Source organism: Vanellus vanellus (genome assembly GCF_965231255.1).
Source record: "Vanellus vanellus genome assembly, chromosome: 1".
Taxonomy (NCBI): domain Eukaryota; kingdom Metazoa; phylum Chordata; class Aves; order Charadriiformes; family Charadriidae; genus Vanellus; species Vanellus vanellus.
The window spans coordinates 202,636,586-202,661,600 of NC_138905.1; the positions used below are offsets into that span (position 1 = coordinate 202,636,586).

General features: G+C 38.4%; 1 protein-coding gene across 6 annotated transcripts in view; it reads right to left on the reverse strand.

Annotated features, from left to right (window-relative positions):
* The window catches only part of IFT88 (intraflagellar transport 88), a gene marked incomplete at its 5' end in the record, with an annotated part of 54,732 nt that overhangs the window by 20,897 nt on the left and 8,820 nt on the right, over positions 1-25,015 (reverse strand). For 3 of the 6 annotated variants that reach the window (XM_082486529.1, XM_082486530.1, XM_082486528.1), the window contains 14 exons: positions 1,648-1,700; positions 5,191-5,306; positions 6,453-6,603; positions 8,442-8,550; positions 9,119-9,305; positions 9,964-10,050; positions 13,162-13,261; positions 19,625-19,711; positions 20,127-20,197; positions 21,717-21,798; positions 21,901-21,948; positions 22,048-22,162; positions 22,821-22,923; positions 23,284-23,388. In XM_082486529.1, coding sequence (XP_082342655.1) covers positions 1,648-1,700; positions 5,191-5,306; positions 6,453-6,603; positions 8,442-8,550; positions 9,119-9,305; positions 9,964-10,050; positions 13,162-13,261; positions 19,625-19,711; positions 20,127-20,197; positions 21,717-21,798; positions 21,901-21,948; positions 22,048-22,162; positions 22,821-22,923; positions 23,284-23,388 — 1,414 coding nt within the window. Of the gene's footprint in view, positions 1-1,647; positions 1,701-5,190; positions 5,307-6,452; positions 6,604-8,441; positions 8,551-9,118; positions 9,306-9,963; positions 10,051-13,161; positions 13,262-19,624; positions 19,712-20,126; positions 20,198-21,716; positions 21,949-22,047; positions 22,163-22,820; positions 22,924-23,283; positions 23,389-25,015 lie in introns of all 6 variants that reach the window. The other 3 variants (XM_082486526.1, XM_082486527.1, XM_082486525.1) reach the window with 1 other exon arrangement.

Sequence of the window (25,015 nt, forward strand, 5' to 3'; positions counted from 1 at the left end):
GAACTTGGAGGTGCACAAGTCCATGGGACCTGATGAGATTCATTCACGGGTCTTGAGGGAACTGGTGGATGAAGTTGCTATGCCACTATACATCGTATTTGAGAAGTTGTGGCAGTCTGGTAAAGTTCCCACTGACTGGAAAAGAAGAAACAGAACCCCCATTTTTAAAAAGGGGAAAAAAGGAAGGCCAGTCAGTCTCACCTCTGTGTCCGGCAAGATCATGGAGCAGATCCTCCTGGAAGATCTGCTAAGGCACATGGAAAATAAGGAGGTGATTAGTAACAGCCAACATGGCTTCACTAAAGGCAAATCGTGCCTGACAAATTTTGTGGCCTTCTACAACAGCATTACAGCATTTGTGGATAAGGGGAGAGCAACTAACATCATCTACCTGGACTTATGTAAAGCATTTGGCACTGTCCCACATGACATCCTGTTCACAAAATTGGAGAGACATGGATTTGATGGATGGACCACTCAGTGGATATGGAATTGGCTGGATGGTTGCACTCAAAGAGTTGCAGTCAATGGCTTGATGTCCAAGTGGAGACCAGTGATGAGTGATGTTCCTCAGGGATTGGTACTGGGACCAGTACTGTTTAACATCTTTGTTGTCAACATGGATTTTGGGATTGAGTGCACCCTCAGCAAGCTTGCCGATGACACCAAGCTGTGTGGAGCGGTCAACACGCTGGAGGGAAGGGATGCCATCCAGAGCGACCTGGACAAGTTTGAGAGGTGGGCCTCTGGGAACATCATGAAGTTCAAACAAGGCCAAGTGCAAGGTCCTGCATGTGGGTCAGGACAATCCCATGCACAAATACAGGCTGGGCAGAGAATGGATTGAGAACAGCCCTGAGGAGAAGGACTTGGGGGTGTTGGTGGATGAGAAGATCAACATGAGCTGGCAATATGCGCTCACAGCCCAGAAAGCCAATTGCATCCTGGGCTGCATCAAAAGAAGTGTGGCCAGCAGGTTGAGGGAGATGACTCTGCCCCTCTACTCTGCTCTCATGAGACCCCCACCTGGAGTACTGCATCCAGCTCTGGAGCCTTCAATGTAAGAAGGACAGGGACTTGTTGGAGTGGGTCCAGAGGAGGGCCACGAAGATGATCAGAAGGCTGGAGCACCTCTGCTTTGAAGACAGGCTGAGAGAGTTGGGGTTGTTCAGCCAGGAGAAGAGAAGGCTCCAGGGAGACCTCATAGCAGCTTTCCAGTATTTGTAGGGGGCCTACAAGAAAGCTGGAGAGGGACTTTTTACAAGGGCATGCTGTGATAGGACGAGGGATAATGGCTTCAAACTGGAACAGGGTAGATTTACAATAGATATTGGGAAAAAAAAAATTACTATGAGGGTGGTGACGCACTGGAAAAAATTGCCCAGGAAAACTCTGACTGCCCCATCCCTGGAAGTGTTCAAGGCCCAGTTGGATGAGGCTTTGAGCAACCTGGTCTAGTGGAAGGTGTCCCTGCCCATGGCAGGGGTATTGGAACCAGGTGATCTTTAAGGTCGCTTCCAACCTAAACCATTCTGTGATTCTTGTAAGCCTCCTTTCTATACTCTCCAGGCTGAACAACCCCAACTAATTAAAAAAAAAAAAATCTTACAAATGTCCAACCAATTATGAAGAAATCACAGAACTTACCACTTCTCCTGTAGCAACTTGCAACCATCAGCTGCCACTTCACTTGTGTCGGTCTGCATATAAATAAAATAAATTTATGCACACTGCCCAAACAACAAATAAACAAAGTAATCTGTGTAGCATTGATTAAGACCTACTACTCTTAAAATTATTCTCCTAGCATACTGCCTTCCTCGGAAGGATTTAGCCTGTTCACTTCACACACAGTCTACCCCTGCATCATGCCATTGTGTGCGGGCCTTCATGTCACTCATTTGTGTCCTTCTCCTGATCCTGATTCTGTGCACTAGACACAATTAGTAGACCTGACATGTGAACCACTAATCTTCGTCTGAGGTACAGAACTCACACAATGGGGGAGAACAAAATGCTAAACTGTATTCTGAGGAAGTCCCACCAGTAGGGTCCCAAGCACACCCAAGGGATACATACCAGAAAGCACACTCCCCACTTACATCTTCAAACTCTGGCTTCTCCTCTGTGTTATCACCTCAGTGTCCTAGCTGCTACCTGTCCTTCTCTTTCTAGCACATAATGGTGATAGATGAGGTCAGAGAAAATTTTTGAGATGTTTGAGCATGTACAACAAAACTGTTAGACTCCTTCCTTGTTCTTATCAAGATAATGTGAATATTAGGAAATTTTCGTGTCATCAGTGTAAGGATGGTCTATAAGCGAAAGCACTTTTCACATGTGGCTTACAATTCAACAGTAGCATATCCCAAAGGCACAGTATGCTAACATTTTCAGAACAGTTTTGTACTTATTCTCTTCAATTTTTTCCCTCCAGTCACAGCACAGGCCATTTTAACTCTAATCTGTTTGCCTGGTACATGCCAAACAAGCTTATGAAAGACAGCTGCTTCACCTTTTTTAGTTTCAGCTGAATATGTCTCCTGCAAACAATAAAGGCAGCCAAGCAGACACCATAATAAATTTTGTTACACATTTCAGTATGAAAATTCTAGAGAGAATAAATTGTCAGCAGCCAGCAGTAGCTGCACAATTCCTTTTATTAATGATAAATTTGTGCATGCTAGTAAAATGCAATATAATGAAAAACTGTTTCTCAATTGTCTAACATGTTATCTCAGAATGCAATTTAAAACATAATTATTGTGATTAAAACACTGAATAAACTAAACAATGTGAAACTAAAAAGTGTTGTTTACGGTTAAAATGAACTTATAATTTTAAAATGCAACTTTTTTTACAATTTGTAGCTAAACATTCATATTTATCAATTAGCATATCTAGACTTTATTTTTAATACCAAATAAATACTAAAACCTCTATGTTCTGTTATCTACAATTAACAACCTCATCCCACAGATAAAGAATTTCTCTGTATTATAGACAGATTACAATTACAAATAATAATGAAGAATTTCACATGCCAATTATTCGTAAGTACTTTACAATCCACAAACTTCATGTTTCATGCATGGACTGAGTGTAACTTGAAGCATAAAATATTTATATTTGCGCCAAAACGAGATTATGAAATAATTCTTTTTAGTTTCAGCTGTTTCTTTCCAAAGTTTCTAAGAAGGCCATGAACACCAGCATAATGTGATCTCACAGCTTGACCAAAATACAATTTTTTAAGGTGGACAGTATTTATACTGAAAAGAATAGGAGTAAACCTGTGAACTGATTTCTGTGAACTGTCCCCTGTGTATTTTCATCTAATCCACATCTTTATTTCTTTATAATTTAGGTGAAGACTGTTTTTCTATTTATTTTTGTTTCGATTTTTAATTGTTATTTAAACCTTGGATTTTCTCTTCTATAATCAATGTATATTCTAATTACAGCCCTTTCAAAATCAGAATTAGTATTTTTTACTCAACTTCCTACAACCTATTTGCAGCATAATCTTTCCTTGAACAATATTCTGGGCTGCATCAAAAACATTCCTGGGCTGCATCAAAAGAAGTGTGGCCAGCAGGTCAAAGGAGGTGATTCTGCCTCTCTACTCCACTCTCGTGAGACCCCACCTGGAGTACTGCATCCAGCTCTGGAGTCCCCAACAGAAGAAGGACATGGACCTGCTGGAGCGTGTCCAGAAGAGAGCCACGAGGATGATCCGAGGGCTGGAGCACCTCTCCTATGACGAGAGGCTGAAAGAGTTGGGGCTGTTCAGCCTGGAGAAGAGATGGCTCCGGGGAGATCTTTTTGCAGCCTTCCAGTACCTACAGGGGGCCTACAGGAGAGCTGGGGAAAGACTTTTTACTAGGGCATGTAGCAATAGGACGAGGGGGAATGGCTTTAAACTGGAAGAGGGCAGGTTCAGATTAAACATTAGGAAGGAGTTTTTCACTCTGAGGGTGGTAAGGCACTGGACCAGGTTGCCCAGAGAGGTTGTTGAGGCCCCATCCCTGGAGGTGTTCAAGGCCAGGCTGGACGTGGCCTTGGGCAACCTGGTCTACTGGGAGCTGTCCCTCCCTATGGCAGGAGGGTTGGAACTCTATGATCTTCAAGGTCCTTTCCAACCTAAACCATTCTATGATTCTATGAATATTGTGTAAATTTTACTTCACATGCTGTCTTGTTCATGCATACATTCAGATTCACAGAACAAAAACAACATCAAATTTTAGATCATCACACGACAAGCAATAACTAAGTTCTGCTTAGCCTGATTTTCTTATAGGTTTCCCAAAGCAGAAAATAGAGACATTCACACTTGTTGGAGTGAATTTTATTTGCATTAATTTTAGTTGGTCTATCAACACAAAATTCTTCATGAACATATAGACAGATATTTGTTTCCACATAAAAAGACCAGATACATGTCTTTTTAGAGTGCTGTTTGAACTCTGGATTACGGATTTAAATTTGACCACATTTTTGTTTATTAACCTCCCTTTCTGATCTAAAATAAAACACATGGCTTATATACTTTCTTAAGTGCAGCATATTCTGCTAAAGGACAATTTCAGCAATTAAGTTGCTGAACTAAACTCAATATATTTCACATATCTCTATCAGGATCAATTTGATCTGTCAACTTATTTTCACTAATCGTTGGTAATACTTCACTGCACATTTTTGCTTACTTCTACACCTTATTTATAATAGCCTAATTATGGGAGTGGAAGTTATGTGAAAAGTAGAACTGCAACAAGAACTGCTAAAATATGCATTTATCTAAACCATAAAATCATCAGCACATGATAAAATAACAGAAAGATCATATTTCACATAAAGTCATACAGAAGGAGGTCTTGGTGACTTAGGGAGAGCTGCTCCCCACTTCATAGGTGTGTATATTAGCAGAGGATAGAGAAAAGAGATCCTAGTACCTAATACTTCTTTAGGCCCAATGGAGGAACTTACTTAACATTGAAATTGCACTGTAAGAGGAAAACCAAATTGTAAATGAAGAAAAAGTTGACAAAATTAAATAATATCCCAAATATTCTTAACTGTGGTGTTTGCTTGTAGCATTAAAGTTACCCAACTAATTTATCTCTAGGTATATGGTATGGATGTCTAATCACAAAATATTTGAGTAGGCTTATAATAATAATTACTTACAGGATAAGTGCTGCTCTTTCAAAGTACTCAATGGCTTTTTCACAAAACTGGGTGTCAATGTAGTAGGCTCCAAGCCATTCAATGACCTCAATGTTTGAAGGGAAATACCGGTATGACTGACAAAATAGGAAAGGTGAAAGAAACACAATTTTAGTGATAAACAACATCTTTATGTTACTTCTGGAATATCTTACTCAAGTGTTTAATTCTCCAGATGCCAAAATTGTGTAATATATGAATGGAAGTAGTGTGCTATACTAAGTAATCCTGTGGGGGGGGGGAACCAGCCTGCCAAGTTTTATAATTACGGAATGCTTTTTAGAAGTTACCTGAGATGAGTCTGTCACATTTTCCATCTAGCCTTGTTTGAGATATTATTTCAAATAGTTTGCAACAGCAAAAAGGTTTACTTAGCTCATGTCTACATGTAAGTTACCTAAAACATTAAACAATGTTAACTAATGTGTGTACAATTCCATACTCAAATCAGTCTGCTGGAAAACTCACCTAAAAGCATTCTTTTCTATGAAATACGTGTGTACGTAAATAACATTTTTGGCTTTTTAGAAATGCCCACTGAAATAGGAAGCAAAATCATCATCAAGAACAACTCCACTAGAATTTAGATTGCAACACAGACTTCAGTCATCCTCATTACACAGGTTAAAAAAAACTCTTAAGATTGCAGCAAAACAACTTCCTGACTTATTGTTTGTAAACCAGAAGAACCTCTAAAAACTACAGCCAGTACTATAAGTTGGGTTGAAATGAAAGAGGATGCCTATCTTCAGGCAACTGTATATGCATAATGTGTAGGTGTACCTTTAAAATATATATATAAACTTACATACATAAACACAAGCACATTATATATATCTCTCTCCATATCCATTATACAGATATAGCTTCCAACCAACACAGTCATCTTACACCCCTTTAAAATTACATTTCTATATATATTTTTTACTTAGTCTCAGACTATATTTTAAATTAAAATTGTTAGGGGTCAACATAAACAGCGACCATACGAAAAATGAAAGTCTGAGGGCAAATACCATGTGGAAACACAGGCTATGTGTTTCCTTAGGATCTGACTACAAAAATTAGGTTTTGTCAACTCTCTCTCCCCCCAAAATATCTTTTTTTTTTATGACATTTAAAAAAGTTTAAATGAATCAATTGTTAATTTGATATAGGAACCTATGACAAGATGTTCTTTAATTATAAGAAAGTGCATTGGAAAAGCAATAAAGAGCAAGTACCTCATAGTAATAATGAAAAGCTTGGGATTTATCACCTTCATTATCATATAATTTCCCTAGCTTTGAAAGTACATGTGGATCAGTTGGTACTACACTGATCAACTGCAGAAGCCACTCTATGGCTTGATTGGGATCTTCCATGATCTCATATCTGAGTTTTCTTCAGTCAAGGACTGATGCCGATGATATTTTGATTTACTCAGAACTCCTACTACTTTACATTATGAAATCTATATGCTAACAGATCTGCCAGTCTTTTTTTTTTTTTTTTTTTTTTTCCACACATTACTTTCATAATTTCATTCTTACCAGGATTTTGTTATGCTGAAGAAAGATAAATATTTAGAAGCTTTGGCTGCTCTTTCACCTTAAAAACACTTTGGGCTCAAGAGAACAGTGGGTTTGATTCTCCTTTCTCTGTGTCGCTAATTTTACTTTGACTTCATCATTTATAGGTATGAAGTGTGAGATCCAGGTGATTTATTTGTAGCCTTTACAACTTGGATATTTTTTCGTAATACATCAAGACTGAGGGAGCTGGGTCTCTTTAGTTTGGAGAAGAGGAGACTGAGGGGTGATCTTATTAGCGTTTATAAATATATAAAGGGGGAATGTCATGAGGATGGAGCCAGGCTCTTCTCAGTAGCAACCAATGATAGGACAAGGGGTAATGGATTCAAGCTGGAACACAAGAGGTTCCACTTAAATTTGAGAAGAAACTTCTTCTCAGTGAGGGTGACAGAGCACTGGAACAGGCTGCCCAGGGAGGTTGTGGAGTCTCCTTCTCTGGAGACATTGAAAACTCGCCTGGACGCCTTCCTGTGCAACCTCATCTAGGTGTTCCTGCTCCGACAGGGGGATTGGACTAGATGATCTTTTGAGGTCCCTTCCAATCCCTAGCATACTGTGATACTGTGATACTGTGATTAGGTAAAATTGCTGTTCTCAAGAATGGACTTTTGCCTGCAGAGAGATTTTCTGCTGTACGTCTGAAAAGTACAGCATAGCCAATGTATTATTCTGGTCCAGAGAACAGAGGCAGCTTTAGCTGTAATTAGGCCTGCAGTGTGCTCTTCTCTCCTCAGTCACCCCTGAGCGACACAACAGCTCAGAACTCTGCAGAAACATGAGCTGGAGCTACTGCCCAACGTTTTTTTTTCAGTTTCTGTTGCACCTTACCCTTCATGGAAAAAACTTGTGAGTGTTGGTGCAAAACAGTTTTGCTTAGCAGTGGAGCAGAGAAATTCTCCCCCAGACAGGAACTGGGAGTTGTGGGGCCATTTATGCTGTTGTAAAGGGGTTACGCATGCAACAGAGATCACAGTCCTTTTTTATTTTTGGAGGTTACTTATTTTACTGACTAAAATATATTTTTATTACTTTCACTATTCTTGTAAGCGTAGTACAGCAACTGGAATATGTTCTGCCTTGGGGAGGATTTTATTACAGTTTGCACATCCTCAGAAGCATTGTTAAAGAAATTCATAGTGTAGAATACCACTGGTGATGTGCAAAGCCAACCCCTCCCCTCCTCAGCTTTTCAATCTGTTGAGCTTTTGCAGTGCTGGGAGACCATTATTTTCTTACACAAACACTACCTAATCTGAAAACAGCTTTCAGAGCAGAACTTCGCTTTCATTAACTGTATTTTTTTCTTAAAGGTTTTACTCAATTATGTTTACATCTGCCACATTATTTTCATAATTTCATTTTAAATATTTCAGGACACACTGTAATACTGAGTGTAAATGTATTCCCTGCAATGTGAACAGTCTTAATGTATTTCTTCACTTGCTTTACTGGAAATGTCCAAGCAGGTTGTAAGTTCTGTTCTCGTTTTCACAAATATCAGAGAATGAATCTAAGCATGATCATCCTAATTATAATGGACACTACAGTAAATTTCTTTGTGTCATGACTGAAACACATATTTCAGATTAAATGAGTTTACTAAACCACTATCCCTTACTACAATCCAGAAAAAGATACATGCTTGCTATCTGGTGAAGGACTTGGGCGCTATTTCGAAGGATTGCATGGAGTTTCAGAAAACAATCCAAAGCTTCATCTATTCTGTTTAACTTCTTGTAGGTTAAACCTAAAAAAGAAAGGTTACAGTATTAGTGCAATGAGAAAAAGATGACTTCAGCATATTAACTGACAGAACAACCAAGAAAAATTAAATAGGAACACAGTACCCAGAGGCAGTATAACTGCCTTGACATTGACGAACTCTATTCCCGAGAGCCATGCTTAATAGCAGCTAATATGACTTACCAAACCGATAAACACAGGGAACACAAACCTAATCAACGAGCAAGAGAAGATGTAATCTCACTCTTTGAACAAGATGAATGAGCGAAAGGGAGAGCCTTTAGAGGGAAATTACTTTGACAGTTGAACAATGCTAGAACTGGTATATTTTTAGTAGATAGTAGAAATTTTTATCTTCAAAAGTGACTTAGTCATCTGCAATTACTAGTTGGTCTTTTTTGGCAGAACAGATAGGAAGTACAAATTAATACCTTGCTATAACATAAATTACTGATTAAAGTAATAATAATTAGTATATATTTCTATACAAGAAAACTTTGTAAGCCAGATTCTCAGAAACAGTAGTGTTACCTTTACACAAGAGCTAAATCACAAAAGCACATTTGGCTTACCGAGATTATAAAGTGCTTCAGTGCATGAGGAATCATTCCTGAGAGCTTCCTTATAAAACTCAGCTGCTTTTTCATAGTCTCCGTTTGCAAAAACGGTATTTCCTTTGTTAGTTAGAGCTGCTGGGTTGTACCTATCAGAATTTACAGCTAAATCTGCATAGTTAGTTGCTTGTGCCAATTCATTCTCCTATAGGAACAAAACAAACATTGTATTAGTCATTTGTTAGTCAATTTTCTTGCAGCTGTGGCTTCTTACAGTTAATATGGTGGAATTCCAAAAGACTGAGAATAAAAAAATAATACATTCTTTAGTCCTAAAATATTCCTTATGTATTTGCATATGGCAGACCATTTCTTTCAAGTTTCAGAGGACTTAACACTTGAGACGTGTTTTTCCACTCTGCCCCTTTCAGTCTGGAAGTTTTCTTTGTTGCAACAAAGACATATTTCTTTAAAAAACAAAAATAAATCTTCATACCTTACAAACTTCACACACGAACCCACCTGTCTAAGCTACATACTGCACATGTTCCTGAAGTTCAGCCAGGGTCTTCAGGACCTGAGTTTTAAATGCAGCTGCTGAGCTTCTGCACAAATCACACTGCAGTGATACTTCTGTGGTCCCTGGCTCAATCTCAGTCTTTCTCCCAGCAACAGGACAGATACAAAGGATGTGCTCCAAACTTCAACTACAGCCAAGAACGGGTGTTCCAGAATAACTCTTCTAAAGTAGTTTCTTGTTGTTCATAGAGAGTATTTAGACAGACACAAAAATTGCTACAGAAATACAAAAGTTGCTACATAAACTGTAGTTCTTACCTAGTTCGGCTGAAGCAAAAACTTACCAAATAATAAAGGAATGAAAGGTTTGTTGCAGCTGCACTCTTTACTCTGCTATCCTTTTTTTCAAACATTTTCAAAGTCTCCAGTGCCTAGAAGTAATTCGGAAACAACTTACTTCCCACTGAAGCAAATTTATATCAAAATTCTTTCAGAAAGCATTGATAAACTTCACAGTAACAAATAGCTAAAATTATCAGCTCATATACTGCTATACATGAGAATTACTAGAGCTTGTAACCCATGCTTGTAAGCATGTACACACAGAAGTAGATCTATATTATCCATAATATTAATCTTGGTCACAAAATTTCAATAGTATTGGCTATTTATTACTTCTTCAAATTTAGATTAGATATGGCTACCTTGAATTACACAGATATCTGACAATTCTATACATACAAAACACAAGTTTATATTATTTGCTTTTAATCTAGTCAACTAATTAAAATTCTCATACTGTTTTTTCCAGTTCTTTAAGAGAACACAAAAGGATTGACATTAAAACTCTTATTAAAAAGGTACACACTATATAAAAAAACACCACACAAGACAGTGTAGGATTGGATTTCAACTTGCAGTTGTTTTGTGTAATAAGACAATGACACCTGCCTAAGTTTAGGAAGTACTCAAACATGAAGACTGAGGCCAGAAGCTTTTTTTTTTTTTAAGCTTTTACATAAAAACTAAATTTCATAAACTTCAAAATAAATAAGTTTATGGACAAAAAGTAAACAATTTTATAGCTAATAAACTATCAGGGAAACTGAAATAAAAGGTAGCTTTTTTGTTTGATTGACTATGTGATAACATTTGTAACTGCAGACTAAATTATTAAGAAAATCTGGCTTGTTTACACAAAATATTTATATTAACTACACAAACTGTTAGAATATCACAGTGAGACCAGTTCTGTCATCTGTTACAACACAGATGTGGCAACCTCAATTTAGACATCAACATCAGCAATTCAAACGTTTCCTTCTTCCTTTACCTGAAACCTATAAGCTGCTCTTTACACATCAAAGTGAATGCACGAGAGTGTATGCAGAATGCCAAAACAAACATAAAGGACACAAGTTTTAATTTACTGTCATACATACTGTTTTTACAATTACTTTACAAAAAAGACACAACTATACTAATGATATGTAAAATGACCAAGTATATACAGCTAGATGTAGTTCATTGATTTAATCAATTACATTCCACCCAAGAACTATGAACTACTAAACATCATAATATTCTCCTAATAACAGAAAATTCTCTAAAGAAATACAACAATTTCAATCAAGAAAAGCATTTCAAAAGTTAGGATTTAGGTTTTGTGGTCTCTGAAATGTGAGACTTCAACTATGATAATTTTAAACTTATATGTTTGTGACTTTCTCCAAAAAGGGAATGGTCTCAGATGTAGCACTACTATATCTGAGGTACTCTACTCTTAAGCAGAGACTTGCTTCTTCAAGTAAAAGCTGTGCATTTCTTACAATGGAATTGATTTTTAGTGAACTTAGAGCTATATAGTTCAAAGTCACTTTCTGAAAAGTCATTTTCCATTCTAGCTGATTTCCTTATCTCTGCTTTTACCACTAAACGGCACCTTTGACAATAAAGATTAGAGTGGACGTACTCTTTTTCATGTATAACGAAAAGTTCACATGACTCTGAACTCTGTTCACTTTACTGGTAAATTTTGTTGCAGGTCTCTTGAATCATTTCAACAATTATGAGCCCTAGGACATGAATCCATAGCAATACTCCTTTTGTCCTTGCGAAGTAGAAATGCTCCCACTGTAACATCATCTGAATTTATATATTTCTAAATAACTTTTAACTTTTTAATCCCAACAATGATTACTTAGATTCAACAATCAAAACACAGATTGTCCAAATTATTCTTTGTGACATGTTTCCAATGTATCTAAATTATTGCTTACTTCAAAGCAGCTTGCATGACACAAGCAGGGTCTACCAGAGATGTTAAGGAGTTGCATGGCTAACCTGCAGAATTTTGTTTTTAAATTCAAAGTCATTCTTTGAAATTAGAAAAACATTCAAAATATGTAATACACAAAACCCCTTCAAAATAAAATGCAGTCTAGACATATTATGGTAATTTCCACCCTGGATTTATTTTACTTTTTTTGCTAGGACTGTTTTAAAATAACATATTCGTTACGAAGAGCACATAGTTAAGCCCATTATAGTTACAGCAGAAATCTATTTTAGTTCTTTTTTTGAAACACAATAAAACTTTCAGCCTTGAAACTGAATATTTCAAAAAGTTTCCATTCTTGTTCTTCAGCCAAAGGTGTGTTGAGCAGGTGGTGAGTTAGTAAGTATATGAACAACAGACAGGATGAATATAAGTGGCAGCTGCAGTTTTATTAGAAAAAAAAAAACCAAACCAAAACCCAACTCCCTGCAATCACCATCTTGCAGTCCTACTCTACTGTTAAGTAGTTCCAGTGAAGGTTAAAGGTCTTCTATCACATAATCAAAACAAAAAGAGCATCTCCTTGACTTACTCCAACCTTCCAACACCCTTCCCTCTCCCTCCATTGGAGTACTCCACAGAAACATAACCAACAATCTCTGTATCTCATTTTACCCCTGAGAATTGATTTTTTTTTCCAACCTATACAGAATACTAACTGGAAATTGCAAAAAATTACCATCATAATCGTAAATTATTGAGTTCAAATGACTGTTTATCTACCTGTAACATTCTCACCCTTCAAAACCTATCATGAATAAAGCTACTAGATTAGCCCCAAATTTTTCAAACTCTCAAACTGCTCCCCAATCTCAGAAAAGCTATCAGTCAGACATGCAGTATAATAAAGGATAAATCTCTTGCTGTATTCTACAGGGAAGGAGAAGAGGACAGGACAGACAGGAGAAGCAAGAGCTGCTCAGGAAACCAGAAGAGCTTAAACATGAGAAGAAAAAGTGGGGTAAAGTTAAGCATGTGGCCCTGTGTGCATCCCCCCAAGCTATAGGAAGGTGAAGGACCTTAGAAGATGACAGAGGTATTCAGGTTGTCAGTGTTTTTATAAAGTTATTTTACTGAGCAGCATCAATATAATTATTATGTTTGCATAAATCATTCTTTGCCTTGCTGAAAAATATTCTGTGGCTAAGAAAGATACCTTTGCCAATACAGTATTCAAAAGTAGTAAAGTGAAAAGTTACTCTACCTGGTTAAAATCCTGCTGTCTCAAGTAAGTAGTTGCTTTATTTATCTCCAAGTCATTGGCTAACTCTACATAGTGGGAAGCTTTTACTACTTCAACACACCTGCAACAGAAAGCCAGCCATAAAAATGAACAAAATCTGTGCAAATGCCACTTTAAGTTATGTATTTTTGCAGCTAATTCACTTTCCAAAATGAGTTGTTCTTAGCTATTCTTTCTTTGTAGAGGCAAAGAACACTGTGATGAAAAATATTTCAAAAAACATTTTATTCCCATAACCTAACTTAATAATACTATCTCTGCTCACTTTTTTTAGTCAGCTGCCTAAACATCATGTTATTTCCCATCACTGAGTGATAACTGATGTCAGATATTGACTAAGTTCATTTTTCAAACTGTTTTCTGTGGGTACATTTTATTAGCTAATTTTTCAAATCTGATCTCTTGTTGCATACATTACCAAACCCACAAACCAGCTTAGTGCACAAAGCCAGAGACTGCAGGCTGTAATCCTGAGCTATATAACAATAATAATGGAGTCATAATAATAAACCTCTTTCTGATCATCCCCCAGTTACTTTCGGCTTAGGGTCTTCTGCAAAATGAGGTCAGAACAGAACACAGCAGACAGTTCAGGTGTTCATTCACAGACACTATCTTTTAGGGTTTCATGCTGTGTATTTCAAAATTATCTAATCGTTTGAAGCAAGACTTTTATTTATTGTATGCATATACTATTCTCTCAAACTGGAATTAAGCACACTAAATGAACAACTTTGTGGGATGCTTCTTTATTCCCTTCCACTTTTTTTGGTTTTTACGTGGTGGAAAGCCTTTTTCTTTTCTTCTAATAGTTGGCTAATTTGCCAACAAAAGTTTAATTTAACAAACTGCCAGGCTATTATAGTTGGGTTAGCATACCATCAGTCTCTACACAAAGTATACAATTGCTTTTTGATGTTGGAGAAAAAATTATATAGAAAAAATAGCAATTTCTGCAAAGAAAACTGTAATAAAAGGAAAGACAAAAAACAGTTTTCAACTGTTACTATCTTTTAATCACAAAATGCAATGAGATCTAACTATCCAACTGTTCCTTATGGAATATGACAGAATAGTCCCAAGATTATATCACATCTTAAGTACGAAGTGCCCACTTTATTAATTATTTGTGCCCACTTTATTTCTTTAAATAAAATTAACGTGATTAAAAGCACATTTAATACTCAGAGGACTCATAACAAAGCGTTGTATTTGGAAAACCAAGCTCAAACTGCTAATTAAACTTCTTCGTTAGGCTTGAATACCTCAGCCTAGAAGAACAGAGGGTAAATCTGTCCTGATATACACAAAACAATCCCACACATCTCACCAGAAGTTGTTTAATTAGTCAGAAAAGATATGAAAGTGTTTTACTTCATGACAAGTATTTTGTGGAGAGCACTAAGGAAACTGAATATCTGACAACCTTTTCCAGTTTTCTTGAACAAAAACCAAGATACAGAGCAAACAAATGTGACCTACTCATGCTAACAAGTTATAAAGCAGCAAGCTAATTTTCACAAGACATACTGTTTAAGTTCTGAGAACTTAGAATGGCAAAAGTAGGAAAATGATAAGATTATAATGGTTATTAAACCATCAAACACCACCTTGTGGACTCTAGCACACTACACATGTCTGCGTGAGACATTATCTCACGTTAGTATAATTAGCTTTATAAGTAAATTATAATTATAGGACCCGCAAAATTTGAAAATAATCCTAACTGGCCAAAAAAACCAAACAAACCCAAACAAATAGGTAAATGAGAGTTCTCTTTTCCCAAACTTCCTTTACTTCCCAGACACTGAACATATCTGTTAGTAATGTTGTGGCTGCAAATACACAACATTCATATGCATACACATTATTTGCCAATAACGTTATTAAAAATACTAAAATTATCAAAGTAAGTCCTTATAATAGAAAACCAAATACTAGTTAAAAATACATATTGAAATGTTATACTAATAATTTTTATACTGTCCTTACAGGAAGTGTGTCTATTTTATTTTGTTTTAGAGAAAAGAGTATTCTGCTGTAGAAAATACCATAGAAAACAAAAGCCAAGCTGTAAATTGAAAAATAAAGTTGATACAAAAGTCAAAATGGTAAACTGTATCAGCAGTCTATCACTGTATAACTTGTATAAGTGTTTAAGAAACAGTAGATTAAGTTAACATTTATAAATTGTGGTAGGTGACTCCCTTCTGAGGAGAACAGAGGGCCCTATCTGTAGACCGGACCCATCCCACAGGGAAGTCAGCTGCCTCCCTGGGGCCAGAATTAAGGACATAAGGAGAAAACTCCCTTCCCTGGTTAAGACATCAGATTACTACCCACTACTGATATTTCAGGTAGGTGGTGATGAGGTAGGTACCAGAAGTCTAAGGGCAATGAAGAATGACTTTAGGGCCCTGGGACGGCTGGTTAAGGGATCGGGAGCACAAATAGTGTTCTCCTCTATCCCACCATTTGCAGGGGTTGACCAGGGGATAAATAGGAGGAGTCAGGAAATTAACTCCTGGCTCCGAGACTGGTGTATCCGGCAGAACTTTGGCTTTTTTGATCATGGGCTCATCTACAGGAAACCAGGCATGCTGGCAACAGGTGGGGGAAGCCTAACCCGAAGGGGAAGAAAGATCCTGGGACAAGAGCTAGCAGGGCTCATCTATAGGGCTTTAAACTAGGTTTGAAGGGGGATGGGGATGAGACCAGGATTACAAAAGTGGTGCCTGGGAGAAGCATACCAGTGCTTCTGGGTAAAAGTGTTAGCAAGGTCTTGCAGCCTGTTCCAGTGATGGTGGGGGATGGTGAATTGTGTGACAGCCAAGACATGAGGGGTAGTGATAATTTGGTAGCTACAGTAGTGTCTGAGTACGATCAGGTGAGAATTAGGGCTTGTCCCCCCAAGAAAGTGGCAGGGCAATTAGCCCAGCTGAAGTGCATCTATACTAATGCACGCAGCATGGGAAATAAACAGGAGGAGCTGGAGGCCATTGTACAGCAAGGAAACTATGATATAGTTGCCATCACAGAAACGTGGTGGGAGGACATACACAAGTGGAGTGCTGTAATTGATGGCTACCAACTCTTCAAAAAGGATAGGCGAGGAAGGAGAGGTGGTGGGGTGGCCCTCTATGTTAGGGCCAGTTTTGAATGTCTGGAACTTAACAGTGTGGATGACAACACTGAGTGTGTATGGATAAGAATTAAGGGGAAGGCCAATAAGGCAGACATCGTGATGGGAGTTTGGTATAGACCTCCTAATCAGGATGTAGAAGCCGATGAAGTATTCTATAAGCAGCTGACAGAGGTCTCACGATCATCTGCCCTTGTTCTTGTGGGGGACTTCAACTTCCCAGACGTCTGCTGGAAATACAATGCAGCAGAGAGGGAACAGTCATGGAGGTTCCTGGAGTGTGTGGAAGACAACTTCCTAACACAGCTGGTGAAGGAACCAACTAGGGGAAGTGCACTACTGGACCTACTGTTTGTTAACAGAGAAGGTCTTGTGGGGGATGTAAAGGTTGGAGGTCGCCTTGGGCAGAGTGATCACGAAATGATAGAATTTTCAATTCTTGATCACGTAAGGCGGGGAGCCAGCAGAACTGCCACCTTGGATTTCCGAAGGGCAGACTTTAGCCTGTTTAGGAGCATGGTTGAGAGTGTCCCTTGGGAGGCAGTTTTGAAGAGCAAAGGTGCCCAGGAAGGCTGGGCCTACTTCAAGCAGGTGCTCTTAAAAGCGCAGGAGAAGGCCATCCCCTTGTCTCGAAAAACGAGCAGACGGGGAAGACGACCAGCCTGGCTAAATAGAGAACTTTGGCTGGACCTCAGAAAAAAAAGGAAAGTTTACATTCTCTGGAAAAGGGGGTTGGCAACTTACGAGGACTACCAAGATATAACAAAGCTATGTAGGGGGAAAATGAGAAGGGCCAAAGCTCAGTCAGAACTCAGCTTGGCCACGGCAGTTAAAGACAATAAGAAAAGGTTCTTTGAATATATCAATAGAAAAAGGAAGACTGGGGAAAATGTAGGCCCACTGGTGAATGAGACAGGTGCCCTAGTGGTGGAGGACGCAGAGAAGGCAGAGTTACTGAATGCCTTCTTTTCTTCGGTCTTCACTGCTAAAGCTGTCCCTCATGAATCCCACACTCTGAAGGCAAAGGGGAAGGTCTGGGGAGTGGAAGATTTTCCCTCAGTTGAGGAGGACCGGGTCAGAGACCACTTGGCCAAGCTGGACATTCACAAGTCCATGGGCCCTGATGGCATGCATCCGCGAGTGCTGAGAGAGCTGGCGGATGTTATTGCTAGACCACTCTCCATCGTCTTTGAACGGTCATGGAGAACAGGAGAGGTGCCTGAGGACTGGAGGAAGGCCGACATCACTCCAATCTTCAAAAAAGGCAAGAAGGAGGACCCAGGGAACTACAGACCGGTTAGTCTAACCTCTGTCCCTGGGAAGGTATTGGAGCGACTCATTCTGGATGTCATCTCCAAACACGTCGAGGAACAGGAAGTTATTGGAAGTGGTCAACATGGATTTACCAAGGGTAAATCATGCTTGACCAATCTGATAGCTTTCTATGATGTTATAACTGGTTGGCTGGATGAGGGGAAAGTTGTGGATGTCATCTACCTTGACTTTAGCAAGGCTTTTGACACTGTCTCCCATGACATCCTCATTAGGAAGCTGAGGAAGTATGGGCTAGATGAGGTGACAGTGAGGTGGCTTGAGAGTTGGCTGCGGGACAGAACTCAGAGGGTTGTGATCAGCGGCACAGAGTCTAGTTGGAGGCCTGTAACCAGTGGTGTCCCCCAGGGGTCAATACTTGGTCCAATTTTGTTCAATATATTCATTAATGACCTGGATGAGGGGACAGAGTGTATCCTCAGCAAGTTTGCTGATGATACCAAACTGGGTGGGGTGGCTGACACCCCAGAGGGCCGTGCTGCCATCCAGCGTGACCTGGACAGACTGGAGAGCTGGGCAGAGAAGAACCAAATGAGCTTCAACAAAACCAAGTGCAAGGTCCTGCACCTGGGGAGGAAGAATGCTAGGCACCAGTACAGGTTAGGGGTGGACCTGCTGGGAAGCAGCTTGGAGGAGAAGGATCTGGGGGTTGTGGTAGACAGTAAATTATCCATGGCCCAGCAATGTGCCCTTGTCGCCAAAAAGGCCAATGGAATCCTGGGCTACATAGGGAAGAGTGTGGCCAGTAGGTCGAGGGAGGTCATTCTCCCCCTCTACTCTGCACTGGTGAGGCCACAACTGGAATACTGTGTCCAGTTTTGGGCTCCCCAGTTCAAGAGGGACAGGGAACTGCTGGAGCGAGTCCAGCGAAGAGCAACTCAGATGATTAAGGGCTTGGAGCATCTGCCTTATGAGGAAAGGCTGAGAGAGCTGGGACTCTTTAGCCTGGAGAAGAGAAGGCTGAGGGGAGACCTTATTATGGCATACAAGTATCTAAAGGGTGGGTTGAAGGAGGATGGAGCCAGGCTCTTTTCAATGGTTCCCAGTGACAGGACGAGGGGCAATGGGCACAAGTTGGAACACAGGAAGTTCCGTTCAAATAGACGGAAACACTTCTTTACGGTGAGGGTGACAGAGCACTGGAACAGGCTGCCCAGGGAGGTTGTGGAGTCCCCTTCCCTGGAGATTTTCAAGACCCGCCTGGATGCAGTCCTGAGCAATGTGCTCTAGGCAATTCCTGCTTTAGCAGGGGAGTTGGACTAGATGATCTCTAGAGGTCCCTTCCAACTCTGATGATTCTGTGATTCTGTGATAAATATTAAGTTTATAAAGGAAATGCAAATAACCTTTCTAATAATATTTAGACTTCAGTGTTTTATATGACTCTATGAAGTATTGAAAACTTCTTAGACAGCCCACATCTTCATTATGCTATCTTCAAACGTACAGTACAGAGTAGTGATCATTGCCCTCTGTAGAGTATTTGTCTATTGAGACTTTTAAAAGTTCTTCAATTTTCAAATTGAATTCAATTTGAAAATTCAATTGAACTTTAAGAAGCTCTTTGTGCTAATAAATAACAGTTCAAAATGTATAATTAACAGCTCAGTTTCAATGATACAACGAAATTGGTTTTTAACACTGAATAGACTAATGCTCTGTTTTGCTCTTCTCCAGAGCATTATGGAGGCAAACTGAAAATAGCATCAAACTATGTTTTCCAGGCTGTTTGTTTGGGAATTTGTTTTCATAACCAGCATGAGAGATTGACAGGTACTGGAGTATCACTACACTCCAGAGTCCGTTCCCAACTTTCCTGTAGTGCCCTTTAGGTACTGAAAGGCCTTATAGTAGCCTTATAGCAAGGGGGTTGGAACGAGATGATCTTTAAGGTTCCTTCCAACTCTAACCATTCTATGATTCTTAAAAGAAGTCCTGCTTGACTCTTACCAGTCATAGCCCACTGCAAAAGACGTCTCAATTACTGGTGCAATGAGTTTTGCAGCTGTCATGATGTAGTCCTCCGCCATGGATTTCCTAAGAAAAAAAAAAAAACAAACACAAAACACGTCACCTTTTCAAAAACATGTATAGAAAAAAGATAACCAAATTTTGTTCTTACTTCTTCCTACACTCTGGACAATCTTAGAAGTCAATTTAACTAGTCCCCTGCTCCTGCTACTGCCCTGTATCTTGATAACGCTCTCAGTTTTTTCTGTCTTCCTTTCACTGAACACTGTAGTCATATTTTTAGGAAAACCCAATGCTGCAAGTTTTAAGCAGTGTAACCTATAGCATTTGGGGCAGATATTCTACTTCAGTGCTGCACACTAAACTGAGTGATCCAGCTGGTTCTTCGAAGCATGTTCTTTTCTAGGAATTATGAAGACACTTTTACAAGGAGCTAAAATCCATTGCACCACAGTCAAGAAAGAATAGACTCCACCATTACCTCTCACGTTCTATTTGTCTTAAGCTGTCATTTTTAATAGCTTCAATTAGTAGATTTGTATGTGGATCATCCTGCAGGGGGACAAAACAACTGCAAATTATGACAGTATATGTGCATTTTAATTATTTTATAGACAATATGACTGTAAACATAAATTGATACAAATTGCATACTCTATAATGTCAGTCATTTACTTTTCACATTTCAAAAAGCTAGCTTCAGTTTAAAGCGGTCTAACCACAAAATCTGAAATTGGGCATTACAACTACTTCAATCCTGGTTTTCTGCTCGTGTATGTGGTAATAGCTCACATTAGGGTTAATAGGTATAATTAATGTCACATGTATCAGACTGGCAAGGCTGCAAATCACAGTGAGAATACTCACATGCTTAAAAGTAAGAGCATGCTTAAGCATTTGCTGAACTGCAGTGGTATTCAGCAGACAAGGACTTGTTACGCTGGGTAGCCACCCCTTCCTCATTTACTGGGGACAGACCACAGATTTATACAAAATAAAGACCAGAAGGAAACTTTGTGATCTTTTCTCTGACCTCTTCATAACAAAATACAGAACTTGGAATGTCTGTGAAAACTATAGCTTGCCTATCCTTAGAAAGAACTTCTACAGTCTAAAGCTTTTCTTCCAATTAAAGACCTTAAACATGTGAATTAATTTAAGACTGTGTAATGACACTTACTGTTACATAATTTCTAATATGAGAAATATCTATATCATTTATATATAAAAATATATAAGAAATTATATACATATTTATCAATACAAATAAATATATATGCTTCATATATTAAATTTTATTTGCTTATGCTAGAACAATAGGAAGCAACAGCTACTCTTAAGCTGCAAACAGTTTGAAGACTAATTATATCTTTGATTTTTTTGGACTGAAAATGGAAGTTCTGCATCACTGAAAAAAGACTGCTGAGAGAATATAAAGGGCTTGCCTTGATCCTTCTATAGAGGACCTTTCTAAGAGGGACCCTAAACCTATTAATTACTTTTTCGTGTCTCTAACATCATAAGATGCTGGTTGCATGGTACAAAGGAAGTCCAGTTTCCAACAAAGTCTACTAAAGTAAAGTAAGTATGTGTAAACTTTAAAATTTTCTTTTGCAAAATAACACTACAGTATTACAAGTTTTATTAGCACCTCTTTGAGATAACTTACATTAACTCAGTCATTGCTTTACTCCCTTTATTTCAGCTTATAAATGTTTTATGAAAATTTATATAAAGGAGGCAAAGCAGTAAGTGAGCTATGTAAGTCAGCCCAGATGAACTTCAACAAAATCAATATGAAGACAATCACGTGGTGTGGATTTTATGTACATCCTATCTTTTCAGCAAAAAAGGATTTGAATGTTCTCAACATTATTTTACACTTCTGAGCAGTATTACCACACTAAGTTCATGTTGGCTAAAAGAAAGTTATTTTAGATACATAAATACATGTTGATTTATATATTCAGTATAATCCAGTCCAGGCATTCAATGTCGCTTCTCCTTTCTCCTGATTTATCATATAAAGACACAGTTTATTTTGTTCATAGTTTATTTTGTTCAAACTTACATTTGGTGAAATGTATTTGTCATCAAAATCTACTTCCAAGGGAACTTCAATCAGTTTTTGGAAGGCTTTTTTCATTTGCTCACTGTTTCCAATAGCAAAATAACACAGGATCAAGTTGAAGCCTGCCTTCAGGTTTGGGGACGTGCTCATTATATGTTCAAATGAAGAAATGGCATCAACGTACTGGCCAGTTTTAATAAATGCAACTCCGATATTTTGCATTATTTTAATCCTAAGGAAAGAAATTAGGATTAGGTTATATTTTTAACTATCAAATCATACTGTATCCAAAACTTGTATTTCAGAACCATGCCTACAAGTAAGAACTCACCTCATCTCTTTGTGGACACTAGGAATCTGGTCTAGAGCCATACGGTAGAATTTGATAGCTTTGGAATAGTTTCGTTGTTTTAAATATATATTTCCCATATTCACCTTCAGTCTACCTATCAAAAGAAGTCAATGAGTTACAGCCTTTTAAAGCATATTTACAGCATTTTAAAATTGTTTCAAAGTGACAGAGTAGAACAACTTCTTAATAAATTTTTCTTCATTATAGCGTACTAGTGGCCCTTTAAAGAAGCACTGCACAGAACAGCCTGCAGTGAATTTTCACTCAGAAGATGAAGTAGCAATGAAACCTAGAAAGGAACTATCGGTGTAGGATGTATTCTGATGTTGATTATGAATGTAGGGATGAGGTAGAGGTTATTTATAGTCCTCTCAAGGAAGACAGCTGCAAATAAGCATCTCTGAAAAAAACGCACTGTAGGAGTCTCAAAGGGGTGTGAAACATGAAAAGATTTTGGAAAGGGAAAGCTGAGTCAAAAGAGAAAAAAATTAATATTAGAGCAGACAACATAGTGTGTGTTGCATGAGAAAATGATGTACTTGGCTTTATGTTTAGCTTAGCCAGAAAAGACTTTATGAGTCGGAGAGCCAAACCACATTAAGTTATACTAAGTCAGAGATTATTAGTATCCATCATCCACTCTGACTGGCAGACATGAGGGCTGAGATCTCTGTGAGTTAACACCATGCAGATGAAGCCCTTATTTTGAATGCCTGACTACCAGTTTTATTCCACTTTGGAATGTACCCTACCTCCATTGCTGAACATCTTATTCTTCACTATAACTTGATAGGTATTCAGTGCTTCAGCATACATTTCATTAGCAGCATACTGACTGGCCAGATTGAAAAGAACCTATAGAAAAATGGAGTTATAGGTACAAGAAAATAGTGTTGTTCTCTCAACAGTAATAAACTTGAATTCATAATAGATAACTTCAAATTAATTTACCTTGGAAGTATTACTTTTACCAGTTTTAAGCTTCCCATCTTTAATGTTCCTTTGTTCTTGTACATTGACATAGAGAAAACAAGTTTGAAATCTACTTGTTCTAGGTAATTCTTTTATCTTTGTACTTAAATAACTACTATTAAAAGTCATGTTAAGTGGGCTTTAGAGCATTACAACACACACACACTCAGCAAACACTGAAATGTCTCTTTAGGAGGTTTGCTACCAACACCTTTCACTCACTGAAGATTTCTAAGCACTTACTGAGTAAGTGAGGTCTAAGTTGATGTTTTCTGGAGTAGCAATTTGTTCACGTTGTCTCACCAATACTCTTTCCTTTCTCCCAGCCTCTTTTGCTTTCTCCAGAGCCTTAAATAAAATACTAGAATTTAGCAATGCCTTGAATCTTACTAACCAAAGACAGCAAAAATACATTCAAAGCAAGTATGAAAAGGATATATTCATGTCCATTTTCTTCAAATGCACAGACTGTACCCCATGCCTGAAAAGTAGCAATATAACCCACAGGAAGGTGTTAATTAGCAATAAGCAGACATACAGTTGTCTAAATCTGCTTAGCAGTATAATTTAGAGTAGTCACACACATATATGCGCCATGATCTCTTACAACCCTAGAAAATTATTCTACTTGTACTAATCATAGTAAGTGCACATACATGTTTAAAAAAAAATAAATAAAAAAGACGGAGCATTTAAGGCTTGGCATGTTTCCTTATTGCAGAATCCCAGTGCAAGGTAGTGTTGGAATGAAAGAAAGCAAAGGCAGGAAGTAAACATGCATGTTACACAAATATATGCTGTACGTACACCTTGACTAATTCTGTATGCTGGTAAATTGCTTCCCTTTTTGTCGATCTACAAGTGGTATTTCATATGTACATTCACAATTTGAGTAACTCCAAAATTACTATTTTATCCAATGATAACCGTCTGCAGATTGGTGTCACAGACCCTTCATGCAAGTAATGCTACAGGTCTACAAGTGCCATTTGCAGCCCTGTATGCCTCTGCAAGGGCACAATGGTTAAAAGTAATGGCTAGCACTCAAGGTAGCTATTTGGCAGCTAGCAGTGAAGGAAGTACTCCTCATGACATCGGTTGATTCTTAGTCTTTATGATAGAAGACAAATCCAACTTTGCTGTTTTATAGATAATGAGTTGGCAACTTTGATGATTTCTGCAGGAGAATGCATATTCTGCTGGACTTGCCAGAAAATAACACAAACATCCTAGAGGACCCTCAGAATGGTCTGGTATAATCTACATAAGAAGCAACCCTTTGACATCAAGAAAGGCAGAACATTCTTGGCCGTACGTGCAAGAGGCTCAAGAAAAATTAGCAAAACAGGTTGGCTCATCTCGTAGTGAAGGAGAAATTCAGACATTATATCATAAATAAATTAAGATAGGTCTGTAAGGATACTTATCCTAAATGAACACAGTAAATGGATAGAATTCTTTCATACTCTCTGATAAGAAGCTATCAGCAGCAGAAAAAAAAATATTTTATTACAGAAGTGCGACATAAGAGAATCCTCGTTGGCTTGAAGGGTGGACCCATCCAGTCTAAACACCAGATTTAAGCCCTGCTTTAGGACTCAAGAGTTTCACTGTTAGAAACCTTCTTGTTAATTCTCCAAGGAAGTAAACTCCCTACAGCGTGGGCTGCTAGGCAAAGATATGCTAAGTGAAATCCCTCTCTCCAAAGGAGCTATCAGGCTATTAGCTCAACAGATAACCCCAAAATCACTGGAAAGGAATATCACTGAGCTAGACCAGGATTCCAGATCATTGTCCTAGTAGGCACAAGCAGAAAGGCAGTCCTCACACAGTACAGTATCATCCTGTTATCAGAACTGTCTAGGTTGACCTACCTACCACAATCAAGATGACCAACGTTCAATCTTGTCTTAGTTTGATCAGAATCACTGAAGAAAGGCATATACCAGGCTTTTTAACCAGAGAAACAAGAATG